At 42.5% G+C, this 15,773-nt stretch overlaps 1 protein-coding gene across 1 annotated transcript; it reads right to left on the reverse strand.

Annotated features, from left to right (window-relative positions):
* Positions 1-1,421: 1,421 nt before the first annotated feature.
* On the reverse strand, positions 1,422-12,243 carry ankrd46b (ankyrin repeat domain 46b). Its single transcript, XM_084155934.1, has 5 exons — positions 12,142-12,243; positions 8,288-8,373; positions 4,094-4,350; positions 3,629-3,787; positions 1,422-3,070 (listed from the first exon to the last, which is right to left on the reverse strand). The coding sequence occupies exons 2-5, from the start codon at positions 8,339-8,341 to the stop codon at positions 2,854-2,856; spliced, it is 687 nt and encodes a 228-aa protein (XP_084012060.1). The 5' UTR covers positions 8,342-8,373; positions 12,142-12,243; the 3' UTR covers positions 1,422-2,853.
* Between the last annotated feature and the right edge of the window lie 3,530 nt (positions 12,244-15,773).

Consider the following 15,773-nt stretch of genomic DNA (forward strand, 5'->3'; position numbering starts at 1 on the left):
ATCTGCATGGAGGAATGGGCCAAAATACCAGCAACAGTGTGTGAAAACCTTGTGAAGACTTACAGAAAACGTTTGACCTGTGTCATTGCCAACAAAGGGTATATAAAAGTATTGAGAAACTTTTGTTATTGACCAAATACTTATTTTCCACCATAATTTGCAAATAAATTCATTACAAATCCTACAATGTGATTTTCTGGAGAAAAAAAATCTAATTTTGTCTGTCATAGTTGACGTGTACCTATGATGAAAATTACAGGCCTCTCATCTTTTTAAGTGGGAGAACTTGCACAATTGGTGGCTGACTAAATACTTTTTTTCCCCCCACTGTATATGCAGGCCTCAACTACTATCCTGAGAGCACTTGATTCAGTATTTCATGCGGCCCTCAGGTTCATTACCAATCAAAAATGTCTAACACTTTAGGCTTAAACACTGGTATCCCCTGATTCATAAGGCCATACTGGGTAAAATGCCACTTTATCTCTGTTTTATTACGTTACAACCTCATTCTAAAATTGATTCAATGTTTTTTTCTCTCATCAATCTACAGACAATACCCCATAATGACAAAGCAAAACAGGTTTTTATAGATTTTTGCTAATTTATTCCATATAAACAACTGAAATATTACATTTACCCGAATGAACGGTTCAGGATTTATCTCTGGCCACACCCCCAGGGGATCACCACAGCCAGTGGCTTCCAAAGAGTCCCAAGAGAGTTCTGATGGTCATAGTGATGAGAGGGTTACCATGTGTCCTGAGAGGGAGAAAGAAACCGGAGAGGTGAATAGGTCCTCTACCATCATAGAGATGGAGGAGTTACACTAGCCTGGTCCCAGACCTGTTTGTGCTCTTGCAAACTCTGTGTGTGTGTGTGTGTGGGGGTGGAGCCAAGCCAAGCCGTTAGCTGTAGGCGTAGTTTTTAAGATGATTATGCAATTACAATTTTAGAGTTTGAGAGTTAGTTGGGAACAACAGGAGACGTTTTGCACTTTGGTCAGTTATTCATTGTTACTTCAGTTACTCATGCTTTTATATTCTGGAATTCATAATAATAATAATTTATAATGTGCCTGTTTGATACCTGCTGTATTTGAAATATTATTGATAGCTGGACCCGATTACTGGCCATCCTGCAGATGTGAGAATAATCACATTAACGTGGTGAAGGATTTCATGATGTGCTGTTAATGGATATTCTATTATCACTTTTAAGACTAAGTTGTAAGTTTCATTTTGCGTTTTAAAATGGACTGTAGTTTATTATGAAATGTAATTTAATTAAACTATTCTAATACATTTTCTTCCATTAATTTGTAAGACATTAAAGTTGTCAATTCCATTTTGCATTTGTATTCATTGTGCATCCAAGTTTCATTTTGGATTATATACTGAATGAACACATCAAAGGATAACTGGTAATTAGAATTGTATACATGATTAATACATTTTACACATCAAATGATAGATACATACCTTCAATGTTGTTCTACAAGATAACAGACACAGAACAACATAACAAAACGTTTAACTACATGGTTTACAGTATGTGTGAGGATGGATATTTGACAGAGTACAACATAGCTAAAAATATAATGTAATATTTGAAATAATCTTCATGCAGGCGTTGTAGTACACAGATTCATAACAAGGTCATTTTCAGCACACTCAGCTGAACAAACTTAAAATACAGAAAATAAATATATTAATTTGTCTTTTCTTTCAAAGGCACACAATAAAAGGTGCTACTCTATAGTTCTTATTGTACTTGACTTGGTGATGGAAGAGGGACAAACTTCACTTCCCTTTTATATTATATTCCCATGCAACTCTACACTAGCCTGATCCCAGAACAGTTTGTGCTCTTGACAACTCCATTGCTCTCATTATCAAGCCATGACATGACAGTTCCATTAAGGAGTTGGTAAGAGATCAGAAACAGACTGAAACCCAGGATAACTCCACACACTTTCTGTTGTATTTCCGTTGGGTTTTTGTTCCTTGTAAGATTCCACACAACAGTTATAGCCTGATTAGCATTATTATGGAAATTTGCAATGAGCGTGGGGGAAACTGACTTGAGTTGAAACGGTAAGAATGGAAATAAAACAAAAATATTGACTTTGAAAGAGGATTTGACCCTGTACTTTAAATCACTTAACAAATGCGGCCTTTTCAAAACAATATTAACAGAAATAGAAGATAAACAAAATTCTTATACAAAAATAATAAGAAAAAACGAACAGAAACTATGGCAATCTACAGCTTGTAACACCACACAACACAGAACAATTCATATTGTGACAACATTAGGAAAAAGGTCCACAATGCAACAATTTCTTCATATAGAGCTGAATACTGTCAAAACTAAATTAGACATGGAATGTTCTGAAACCTAATATTATTATGAAACTGCATGTAAGAAATTAATATTCCATTTTTTTTAGGGTTATGCTTTAAAAGCGGTCAGTATTCCAGAAAGAAAAAAAGATAGTCACGTCACTGGTCAATATTTGGTCGATTTAGTCATTTTTGTCATACGAATTAATGACACATGAAATGATGTGCGTTCTCATTCATAACTGGCCACGATGAGAAAACGTTCAAAGCAAATAACATATAACACATACATAAGTGCAGGGAATGAAGACTGCAGCTGCATCCATGACTGAGTCCCGATTCCCCTGTCCTTCTCCCCAAGTGTGCAAGGATTTCACAACGGTTGAATCCAGCCAACGTTTACACCACTCCTAAAAGGGGAAGTGTGCAAGTGTACACTTCTGGACAAGGGTGGATAATCGGGACGTAGCCCAAGCCAACTTTCAACCTCTATCCATCCACCCTTCCCTCAGTGTACCAGCTCCAGCTGGCTAGTGGAGAAAGGTAGCACCCCGCTGACGTAGTACGCGATGCCCAGGGAGAGCAGGCCGATAACCACCAGCAGTAGCAGAACCCTCCAGAAGCCCATGTCCTCTACAAACTCCTGCCAGGTGGTCCTGAAGCTGGATAGTACTCCCTCCCTGTTCTGGAGGTTGGGGTTCAGCAGGAAGTGGCTCTCCATTGCGCTGACAGGGTGAGAAAGTAACAACCCAGTGTTAGCTTACATGCCATGACACAGTGACATGACTTGATTATAGATAGCTAGATAGGATAGATGGATACCGATTGATTTCCAGCTTAGAGTGGGTGTAACGGAGTTAAGATCATGCTGTTAGTGAACTCCACAGTTGGAAATGTCACCAATCACGTCGCTGAATTGCTAGCTTTTCGGTGGCACAAAATTGTCAAGCGGGCGGTCAAGTGTGTTGGCGTGGCAGAGTACGCGACATTAAGTACCGGTAAGGACTTGAGAGGGAGGGAGCTATACTGTTAAGCAGAACAGTAATGCCTGTAACATAGGCACCCCTGTTGAATCCTTTCACCTCTACTTCCTGCCCTCTCCTCCCCCTCTTCCGCACCTCTCTCATCCACTCCCCCCACCCCTCCTCACCTCTCGCTCTCAGCCATCTGCATGGTCTCCAGTTTGGAGTGGGCTCCTCTGTTGAATCCTTTCACCTCCACTTCCTGCCATCTCCTCCCCCTCTTCCGCACCTCTCTCATCCACTCCCCCCACCCCTCCTCACCTCTCGCTCTCAGCCATCTGCATGGTCTCCAGTTTGGAGTGGGCTCCTCTGTTGAATCCTTTCACCTCCTGTTCCTCTAGGCCCTCCAGCAGGCGGATAGCGTCCTTGTTCACCCCGCGCCTCTTGGCCAGCACCAGAGGAGTGGACCCGTTGTGGTTACTGGGAGAGAGAAACACACAATGTAGCATGAAAATGTTCAAAACATGGGTACAACCAGTGTTTGGGATACACATTGACCCTATGGAGTGGACTGTTGGACCAATGTGTATATTTCAAAACATAATAGGGTGACCTAAAACCCTGTTGATCGTTCACCTTGGGAAAATAACCCCTGCCTTTACCTCTCAGTCCCCAACTGTTAAACAGTCTCTACGCCCCCCTCACTCCCCTCTCAGGCCCCAAGCCAACTGTTAAACAGTCTCTACGCCCCCTCACTCCCCTTCCAACCCTCAGCCCTTCACTCACCAGATGTCTATCTTGAGTCCGTTGGACACCAGGAACTGGATGGTGTCCACGTGTCCACAGAGGTGTAGCGCTGTGTTTCCCTGGTAGTCTGTAGCCAGGAGGTCCGCCCCAAACTTATGGAGGAACCAACAGATGTCCACGTTCCCCCTGGCGGCCGCTAGGTGCAGGCCGGTACGGCCCCGGTTGTCCCGTATGTTGGGGTCACAGCCCGTCTCCAGGAGCCTCTTGGCGAAAGGCAGGTCCCCGTCGATGCAGGCCTGTAGTTAGGGATTGGCCATTATTTAAGCAGGTCTGCCATTGAGAACACATTCTCTTTCACGATAACATCCCGGGATGAGAGATTAATATAGGAGTTGATTGATGATGTCTGTACTGATTCAGAGAATAAGGGAATTGATTAATTGACCCTAGCAACCTTAAACTTTAATCGATTCTGAAGAACTGGGGTGTATTCATGAGAGCACACCATAGCAAAACGTTTTGCAACCGAAACAAGAGTTTCTAATTGGACAAATTCAGGTAGGTCCATCCCTGTTTGCTTCTGTTTGGTTCCTACACTGTTGCCCAATGCCAAACCGAACTCTAGACTCTACACACTTGTGGAGATCTAAGAGGATTTGACAGGTGGCAGCGTTAGCACACTCCGCCAACCCTGATGTTCTAGCAGTGTCTGAATCCTGGCTTAGGAAGGCCACCAAAAATTCTGAAATTTCCATCCCCAACTATAACATTTTCCGTCTAGATAGAACTGCCAAAGGGGGTGGAGTTGCAATCTACTGTAGAGATAGCCTGCAGAGCTCTATCATACTATCCAGGTCTGTGCCCAAACAGTTTGAGCTTCTACTTCTAAAAATCCACCTTTCCAGAAATAAGTCTCTCACTGTTGCTGCTTGCTACAGACCCCCCTCAGCCCCCAGCTGTGCCCTGGACACCATATGTGAATTGATTGCCCCCCATTTATCCTCAGAGTTCGTACTGCTTGGTGACCTAAATTGGGATATGCTTAATACCCCGGCCATCCTACAATCCAAACTAGATGCCCACAATCTCACGCAAATTATCAATGAACCTACCAGGTACAACCCTAAATCCGTAACCATGGGTACCCTCATAGATATAATCCTGACTAATTTACCCTCTAAATACACCTTCGCTGTCTTCAACCAGGATCTCAGCGATCACTGCCTTATTGCCTGCGTCCGTAACGGGTCCGCGGTCAAACGACCACCCCTCATCACTGTCAAACGCTCCCTAAAACACTTTAGTGAGCAGGCCTTCCTAATTGACCTGGCCCAGGTATCCTGGATGGATATAGATCTCATTCCGTCAGTAGAGGATGCCTGGTTGTTCTTTAAAAGTAATTTCCTCTCAATCTTAAATAAACATGCCCCATTCAAAAAATACAGAACTAAGAACAGATATAGCCCCTGGTTCTCCTCAGACTTGACTGCCCTTGACCAGCACAAAAACATCCTGTGGCGTACTGCATTAGCATCAAATAGCCCCCGCGATATGCAACTTTTCAGGGAAGTTAGGAACCAATATACACAAGCAGTCAGGAAAGCAAAGGCTAACTTTTTCAAACAGAAATGTGCATCATGTAGCACTAACTCCAAAAAGTTTTGGGACACTGTAAAGTCCATGGAGAAAAAGAGCACTTCCTCCCAGCTGCCCACTGCACTGAGGCTAGGAAACACTATCACCACCGATAAATCTACAATAATCGAGAATTTCAACAAGCATTTTGCTACGGCTGGCCATGCTTTCCACCTGGCTACCACTACCCCGGCCACCAACTCTGCACCCTCTGCTGCAACTTGCCCATGCCCCCCCCGCTTCTCCTTCACACAAATTCAGACAGCTGATGTTCTGAAAGAGCTGCAAAATCTGGACCCCTACAAATCAGCTGGGCTAGACAATCTGGACCCTTTCTTTCTAAAACTAGCCGCCGAAATTGTCGCAACCCCTATTACTAGTCTGTTCAACCTCTCTTTCGTAACGTCTGAGATCCCCAGAGATTGGAAAGCTGCCGCGGTCATCCTTCTCTTCAAAGGGGGTGACACTCTAGATCCAAACTGCTCCAGACCTATATCCATCCTGCCCTGCCTTTCGAAAGTATTTGAAAGCCAAGTTAACAAACAGATCACCGACCATTTCGAATCCCACCGTACCTTCTCCGCTATGCAATCCGGTTTCCGAGCTGGTCATGGGTGCACTTCAGCCACGCTCAAGGTCCTAAACGATATTATAACCGCGATCGATAATAGACAGTACTTTGCAGCCGTCTTCATCGACCTGGCCAAGGCTTTCGACTCTGTCAACCACCGCATTCTTATTGGCAGACTAAATAGCCTTAGTTTCTCAAATGACTGCCTCGCCTGGTTCACCAACTACTTCTCAGATAGAGTTCAGTGTGTCAAATCAGAGGGCCTGTTGTCTGGACCTATGGCAGTCTCTATGGGGGTGCCACAGGGTTCAATTCTTGGGCCGACTCTTTTCTCCGTGTATATCAATGATGTCGCTCTTGCTGCTGGTGACTCTCAGATCCACCTCTACGCAGACGACACCATTCTGTATACATCTGGCCCTTCATTGGACACTGTGTTAACAAACCTCCAAACGAGCTTCAATGCCATACAACACTCCTTCAGTAGCCTCCAACTGCTCTTAAACACTAGTAAAACTAAATGCATGCTCTTCAATCGAACGCTGCTGGCACCCGCCCACCCGACTAGAATCACCACTCTCGACGGGTCTGACCTAGAGTATGTGGACAACTACAAATACCTAGGTGTCTGGTTAGACTGTAAACTCTCCTTCCAGACTCACATTAAGAATCTCCAATCCAAAGTTAAATCTAGAATCGGCTTCCTATTTCGCAACAAAGCCTCCTTCACTCATGCTGCCAAACATGCCCTCGTAAAACTGACTATCCTACCGATCCTTGACTTCGGCGATGTCATTTACAAAATAGCCTCCAACACTCTACTCAGCAAATTGGATGTAGTCTATCACAGTGCCATCCGTTTTGTCGCCAAAGCCCCATACACTACCCACCACTGTGACCTGTACGCTCTTGTTGGCTGGTCCTCACTACATGTTCGTCGCCAAATCACTGCTAGGCAAATCCCCGCCTTATCTTAGCTCATTGGTCACCATAGCAGCACCCACCCGTAGTCTGCGCTCCAGCAGGTATATCTCACTGGTCATTCCCAAAGCCAACACCTCCTTTGGCCGCCATTCCTTCCAGTTCTCTGCTGCCAATGACTGGAACGAATTGCAAAAATCTCTGAAGCTGGAGACTCTTATCTCCCTCACTAACTTTAAGCATCAGTTGTCAGAGCACCTTACCGATCACTGCACCTGTACACAGCCCATCTGAAATTAGCCCACCCAACTACCTCATCCCTATATTGTTATTTATTTTGCTCTTTTGCACCCCAGTATCTCTATTTGCACATAATCTCTTGCACATCTAGCATTCCAGTGTTAATACTAATTGTAATTATTTTGCACTATAGCCTATTTATTGCCTTACCTCCATAACTTGCTACATTTGCACACACTGTATATATATATTTTCTGTTGTATTTTTTGACTTTATGTTTTTTACCCCATATGTAACTCTGTGTTGTTGTTTTTATCGCACTACTATGCTTTATCTTGGCCAGGTAGCAGTTGTAAATGAGAACTTGTTCTCAACTGGCTTACCTGGTTAAATAAAGGTGAAATAAAAAAATAAAAAATAAAAATAAAAATATGGTGAAACTTCCATCTAACCTATCAGAGGGCAAGTGGAGCTACTACCAGATTGCTTATGCTTGTCAAATCCTCTCAGTACATAGGGCGTAGGGGTCGATTTGGGACGGAACCCCCTTGTCCAGGACATTAGGGTTGTCAAATCCTCTCAGTACATAGGGCGTAGGGGTCGATTTGGGACGGAACCCCCTTGTCCAGGACATTAGGGTTGTCAAATCAAAAACACATTTTTATTTGTCACATGCACCGAATAAAACAGGTGTAGAATTTACAGTGAAATGCTTACTTACGAGCCCTTTTCCAACAATGCAGAGTTAAAAAGTATGAAAAATTATCAAACAAAAAAAAGGAAATAGTAACACAAAAACAATAACGAGGCTATATACAAGGAGTACCGGTACAGAGTCAATGTGCAGGCGTAGACATCTCCCCTACCTGGAGCAGGGGAACGGAGGTCTGCGACGAGTCATTGATGAAGACATAGGACATGTCCGAGTGGGTGTCCGAAAATTCCAGCGTACCTGAAGAGGGGGATGGGGGGGGGGGGGGAGGGTAGCAAGAACAGTGGGAGGGAGGCAGAGAGGGAGGAAATGAGAAATGGAGATGAAAGAGTTTTATTAGTTAGGACTATGTACAGTGCCTTCAGGAAGTATTTACACCACTTGGCTTTTTCCACAATATTTTGTGTCACTGGCCTACACACAATACCCAATACTGTCAAAGTGGACTTGTATGTAGAATTTTTATACCAATGAATTAAAAATGAAAAGCTGAAATGTCTTGAATCAATAAGTAGACAACTCCTTTGTTATGGCAAGCCTAAAGGAGTAAAAATCTGCCTAACAAGTCACATACAAAGTTGCATGGACTCCCTCAGTGCAATAATAGTGTTTAACATGATTTTTGAATGACTACCTCATCTCTGTAGCCTACACATACAATTATCTGTAAGGTCCCTCAGTTGAGCAGTGAATTTCAAACACAGATTCAACCACAAAGAACAGGGAGGTTTTCCAATGCCTCGCAAAGAAGGGCACCTATTGGTTGATGGGTAAAAGATGAAAAAAGCAGACATTGAATATCCCTTTGAGCATGGTGAAGTTATTAATTACACTTTGGATGGTATATCAATACACCCAGTCACTACAAAGATACAGGCGTCCTTCCTAATTCAGTTGCCGGAGAGGAAAGAAACCGCTCAGGGATTTCACCATAAGGCCAATGGTGACATTAAAACAGTTACAGAGTTTTATGACTGTGATAGGAGAAAACTGAGGATGGAACAACAACATTGTAGTTACTCCACAATACTAACCTAACTGACAGAGTGAAAAGAAGGAAGTCTGCACAGAATAAAAATATTCCAAAACATCCATCCTGTTTACAATAAGGCACTAAAGTAAAACTGCAAGAAATGTGGCAAATAAATTAACGTTATGTCCTGAATACAAAGCGATGTTTGGGGCAAATCCAACACAACACATCACTATCTACAGTTGAAGTCGGAAGTTGACATACACTTAGGTTGGAGTCATTAAAACTTGTTTTTCAACCACTCCACACATCTTGTTAACAAACAAGGACATATACATATAGGACATATACTTTGTGCATGACATAAGTAATTTTTCCAACAATTGTTTACAGACAGATTATTTAACTTATAATTCACTGTATCACAATTCCAGTGGGTCAGAAGTTTACATACACTAAGTTGACTGTGCCTTTAAACAGCTTGGAAAATTCCAGAAAATTATGTCATGGCTTTAGAAGCTTCTGATAGGCTAATTGACATAATTTCAGTCAATTGGAGGTGTACCTGTGGATGTATTTCAAGGCCTACCTTCAAACTCAGTGCCTCTTTGCTTGACATCATGAGAAAATCAAAAGAAATCAGCCATAAATGTGTAGACCTTCACAAGTCTGGTTCATCCTTGGGAGAAATTTCCAAACGCCTGAAGGTATCACGTTCATCTGTACAAACAATAGTACGCAAGTATAAACACCATGGGACCACGCAGCCGTCATACCGCTCAGGAAGGAGACGCGTTCTGTCTCCTAGAGATGATCGTACTTTGGTGCGAAAAGTGCAAATCAATCCCAGAACAGCAAAGGACCTTGTGAAGATGCTGGAGGAAACGGGTACAAAAGTATCTATATCCACAGTAAAACGAGTCCTATATCGACATAACCTGAAAGGCCGCTCAGCAAGGAAGAAGCCACTGCTCCAAAACCGCCATAAAAAAGCCAGACTACGGTTTGCAACTGCACATGGGGACAAAGATTGTACTTTTTGGAGAATTGTCCTCTGGTCTGAAGGAAAAAATATAGAACTGTTTGGCCATAATGACCATTGTTATGTTTGGAGGAAAAAGGGGGCTCTTGCAAGCCGAAGAACACCAACCCAACCGTGAAGCACGGGGGTGGCAGCATCATGCTGTGGGGGTGCTTTGCTGCAGGAGGGACTGGTGCACTTCACAAAATAGATGGCATCATGAGGAAGGAAAATGTGGATATATTGAAGCAACATCTCAAGACAGATCAGTCAGGAAGTTAAAGCTTGGTCGCAAATGGGTCTTCCAAATGGACAATGAATACTTCCAAAGTTGTGGCAAAATGGCAAAGGACAACAAAATCAAGGTATTGGAGTGGCCATCACAAAGCCCTGACCTCAATCATATAGAAAATTTGTGGGCAGAACTAAAAAAGTGTGTGCGAGCAAGGAGGCCTACAAACCTGACTCAGTTATACCAGCTCTGTCAGGAGAAATGGGCCAGAATTCACCCAACTTATTGTGGGAAGCTTGTGGAAGGCTACCCGAAACGTTTGACCCAAGTTAAACAATTTAAAGGCAATGTTACCAAATACTAATTGAGTGTATGTAAACTTCTGACCCACTGGGAATGTGATGAAAGAAATAAAAGCTGAAATAAATAATTCTCTCTACTATTATTCTGACATTTCACATTCTTAAGATAAAGTGATGATCCTAACTGACCTAAGACAGGGAATTTTTAATAGGATTATATGTCAGGAATTGTGAAAAACTGAGTTTAAATGTATTTGGCTAAGGTGTATGTAAACTTCCGACTTGTAAATGAGATATTTCTGTATTTCATTTTCAATAAATGAGCACACAAAATCTACAAACATGTTTTTACTTTGTCATTATGGGGTATTGTGTGTTGATTGGTGAGACTTTTTATTTATTTTTTTAATCAATTCTAAATGAGGCTGTAACATAACAAAATGTGTAATAAGTCAAGGGGTATGAATACTTTCTTTAGGCACTGTAGCTAGAGCTAACACTAGGTAGGTAGCTAAGCTAGCTCTTCTTATCACAAATGAGCAGAGCGTTATTATTACCTAACTTAAATATTTGAAAACTACAGTATTACAAAAGGCATACCCTGAATCAAAGTTCACTTGGCCAATAATATTTGTATAACTAAACCAATATTTTTTTATAACTAAACCAAGATAGACCACAGCCTGTCGTTTGCAATTGGAACAAATGAGCCACAGTGGGCAGAACAAGCAAGGAGTGGGGCAGAACCAAGAACGAGCTAGCGAGATCCTATTGGCGCGTTCTGGCATCATCTGCATATTTCCGTTAGTGAACGCCTTCTCTGAAGTGCGCGTGTGCAACAACTCAATTCGCCTTTGCACTCTTTTAAACAACGCGATTTTTTGACAACTTCAGCAAACGGTTAAAGTTTACAAACCGTAGGAAACAGAAAACTGTATTGAGATCAAATGTTTAATCGATGAGAACATTTGCAGATGTTAGCTAGCTATCTGGCTTCTGTCCGTGGCTAGATATTTTAGCTATGTAACGTTAGATTACTTAGCTAACTAGTTTACTAGTTGGCAATTGGCTATTATGAAAACACATACTCAACACAGTAGCTACCATTATTGACATCGAATCGTTTCATGATCCAAGATACCCAGCTAGTTAACTTAGCTAGCTAACTACTTGGCCCCGTATAGCTCAGTTGGTAGAGCATGGCGTTTGCAACGCCAGGGTTGTGGGTTCGATTCCCACGGGGGGCCAGTATGAAAAAAAATGTATGCACTCACTAATTGTAAGTCGCTCTGGATAAGAGCGTCTGCTAAATGACTAAAAATGTGAAAATGCCAGATAAGCTAACAAAAAGATGCTAGCGAATGCTAGCTAACGCACTCGTAATAACGTGACTATAAGCAATTATCGAGCTTATCCAACACATTAAAACAGTCGGAAAGCATATTATACCACATCTTCAGTTCTTGGGGATGATATTTACCTGTTAATGTGTTCCAAATCAGACGACAAAGTCAAAACCCTTTTCTGCAAAGTGGTGATGTTGAACAAGCTCTTATTTTACGATGACAGTTTTGCGCAAACCGCTTTACGGCAGAGGATGGCTCTCAGAATCTGACCAATCAATCTGCTTTCCGGTAAGGCCTAACAGTTCGTCTTTTTATTATGGAAAGGTCAATTCATTTAAAAATCAGTTGACCTAGCCAGACTTGTCCATTAATATAATGCATGATGGAATTCAACATAAAAACGTACGAAGTGAGTGCGATAGTCATTTATTTCAGTTACCTTTGCTTTCTTGGGTACAGGAACAATGGTGGACATCTTGAAGCAAGTGGGGACAGCATTTATTTCACTGTGGATTTTATTGTACTTTTTTAAAGGTAACCTTCACACTTGAAGGCAGTATGATTAATTTACTATTTTGGTCAAGAATCACAAGGTTTTGACAAACACTTTAGCCTAAAAATATCAAATCACAATGTATTTACATTTTATTTAACGAGGTCTCAACATGCTTTACAATAATAATAATAAAAACGGTTTTTACAAGAAGTTTGTCTTACCTGATGCAACAGATCCCATCCAGTGGCAGTCTTCAAAATGTCCCCCAACCCCAACCCCGGTTTAAAACTATTGATGGTGTTGGTCAGAGGTTGATGATCAAATATGACCAAGGACGGACTGGGACCAGAAATCAGCCCGGGCATTTCCAACATACGCCCCATTTTTTCCCTTGAGGCCCCCACATCAATCTATTTTTTTCCTCTAGGCACCCATTATAAGCCAAATAATTATCACATTGCACAAAACCACCCCAATTTAAACAGGCCCAATGTCTGGCTATGCCCCCTCACTCCCCTCCCAACCCTCACCCCCTCGCTCACCAGATGTCTATCTTGAGTCCGTTGGACACCAGGAACTGGATGGTATCCACGTGTCCACAGAGGTGTAGCGCTGTGTTTCCCTGGTAGTCTGTAGCCTCAAGATGCTTCAAGATGTCCACCATTGTTCCTGCACCCAAGAAAGCAAAGGTAACTGAAATAAATGACTATCGCCCTTTAGCACTCACTTCTGTCATAATGAAGTGCTTTGAGAGGCTAGTTAAGGATCATATCACCTCTACCTTACCTGACACCCTAGACCAACTTCAATTTGCTTACCGCCCCAATAGATCCACAGAAGATGCAATCGCCATCACACTGCACACTGCCCTATCCCATCTGGACAATAGGAATACCTATGTAAGAATGCTGTTCATTGACTATAGTTCAGCATTCAACACCATAGTACCCTCCAAGCTCATCATTAAGCTTGGGGCCCTGGGTCTGAACCCCACCCTGTGCAACTGGGTCCTGGACTTCCTGACAGGCCGCCCCCAGGTGGTGAATGTAGGAAACAACACCTCCACTTCGCTGATCCTCAACACCGGGCCCCAAAAGGGTGCTTGCTCAGCCCCCTCACGTACTCCCTGTTCACCCATGACTGCGTGGCCACGCACGCCTCCAACTCAATCATCAAGTTTGCAGATGACACAACAGTAGTAGGCCTGATTACCAATAATGATGAGACAGCCTACAAGGAGGAGGTGAGGGCCCTGGAAGAGTGGTGCCAGGAAAATAACCTCTCACTCAACCTCAACAAAACAAAGGAGCTGATCGTGGATTTCAGGAAATAGCAGAGGGAGCACACCCCTATCCACATCGACGTGGCCGCAGTGGAGAAGGTAGAAAGCTTAAAGTTCCTTGGCGTACACATCACTTACGATCTAAAATGTTCCACTCACACAGACAGTGTGGTGAAGAAGGCGCAATAGCGCCTCTTCGACCTCAGGAGGCTGAAGAAATATAGCTTGGTCCCTAAAACCCTCACAAACTTTTAAAGATGCACAATTGAGAGCATCCTGTCAGGCTGTATCATCGCATGGTACAGCAACTTCACCGCCCACAACCGCAGGGCTCTCCAGAGGGTGGTGCGGTCTGCCCAACGCATCACCGGGGGCAAACTACCTGCCCTCCAGGACACCTACAGCACCCGTTGTCACAGGAAGGCCAAAAAGATCATCAAGGACATCAGCCACCTAAGCCATGGCTGGGACCGAAAGACTGAAAAACAGCTTGTATCTCAAGGCCATCAGATAGCCGGCTTCAACCCGGTTACGCAACCCTGCACCTTAGAGGCTGCTGCCCTAAATACATAGACTTGGAATCACTGGCCACTTTAATAATGGAACACTAGTCACCTTAATAATGTTTAAATCATGTTTGCATACTGCTTTACTCATCTTATATGTAAAACTGTATTCTATTCTACTGTATTTTAGTCAATGCCACTCCGAAATTGCTCAATCTAATATTTATATTACTTAATTCCATTATTTTACTTTTAGATTTGTGTATTGCTGTGAATTGTTAGATACTACTGCACTGTTGGAGCTAGGAACACAAGCATTTCGCTACACCCACAACAACATCTGCTAAATATGTGTATGTGACCAATAACATTTGATTTGATTTGATCTGTATTGGTGGTCTATAATTTAGTAAAATTTTTCTCACATAATCTTAATCATTCTTCTTAATCTGAGTAAATTGTAATACTTTATTTCAGTGTGAACACAAGAATACACATTTCAGACTCATTCAATTCTGTTGTTTATCCTCTGAGGAAAATGTAGCACAACTACATAATCATTGTAGGCACTTCAGTTGTACATGTAAAATGTGGATTCGTATGAAACATAAATTGTTCAGGTTCTCAAAATTCCTTTTAAGATGGTGGAATTTATTTAACATCTGAGGACAGTGACAAAAGAGCGACAATAAAAATGTTTTTATCCATTTGTGTCATTCCTAAAAGAATCATAGAAGTATTTCCATATAAAAACATATCCCCCCCAAAAAATGTCAGTTCCTATCATTGAATGTACAGACCAGCTTCCCCAAAATGTATTTGTAAATAACCTTTGAACCAGCGGATACATACTGTGAAGTAAAAATAATTATAATCTAGATTACAGACAAAACAACGACAAATTAGGAAAAATAATGTACTCAGGGCTACCAACGAGAGATGGGCCTTTTGATAGACATAGTAGACATAGTGGTTATAGTGGTTACAACTTAAGTCACCCAGTACCTTTAACATCAATTCAGCGACAATGGACGCGTTCCAGGCCACCTACATTGCAGGTGTTGCATTGCATCAACCGCCAACCAATGGTTGTGAGCCACCTCATCGACTGCGCAGTCAGGCATCAATCAGATTGCTAGATCATATAAAGTGGTCAGCTGATATGTTAATCACCTATTCAGGTGTTGTGAGATCTGGTAGGCGTCTGTAATGTAGTCAGCTCTGGAACCTAATGTAGTCAGCTCAGGAACCTAATGTAGTCAGCTCTGGAACCTAATGTAGTCAGCTCTGGAACCTAATATAGTCAGCTCTGGAACCTAATGTAGTCAGCTCTGGAACCTAATGTACTCAGCTCTGGAACCTAATGTAGTCAGGTCTGGAACCCAATGTAGTCAGCTCTGGAACCTAATGTAGTCAGCTCTGGAACGTGGCCATTGACAAGACAGGCTGAGGACAGCAGTTAGGGACTACCGGCACACAATA

The sequence above is a fragment of the Coregonus lavaretus genome (assembly GCF_964263955.1).
Source record: "Coregonus lavaretus genome assembly, chromosome: 39".
NCBI lineage: Eukaryota > Metazoa > Chordata > Actinopteri > Salmoniformes > Salmonidae > Coregonus > Coregonus lavaretus.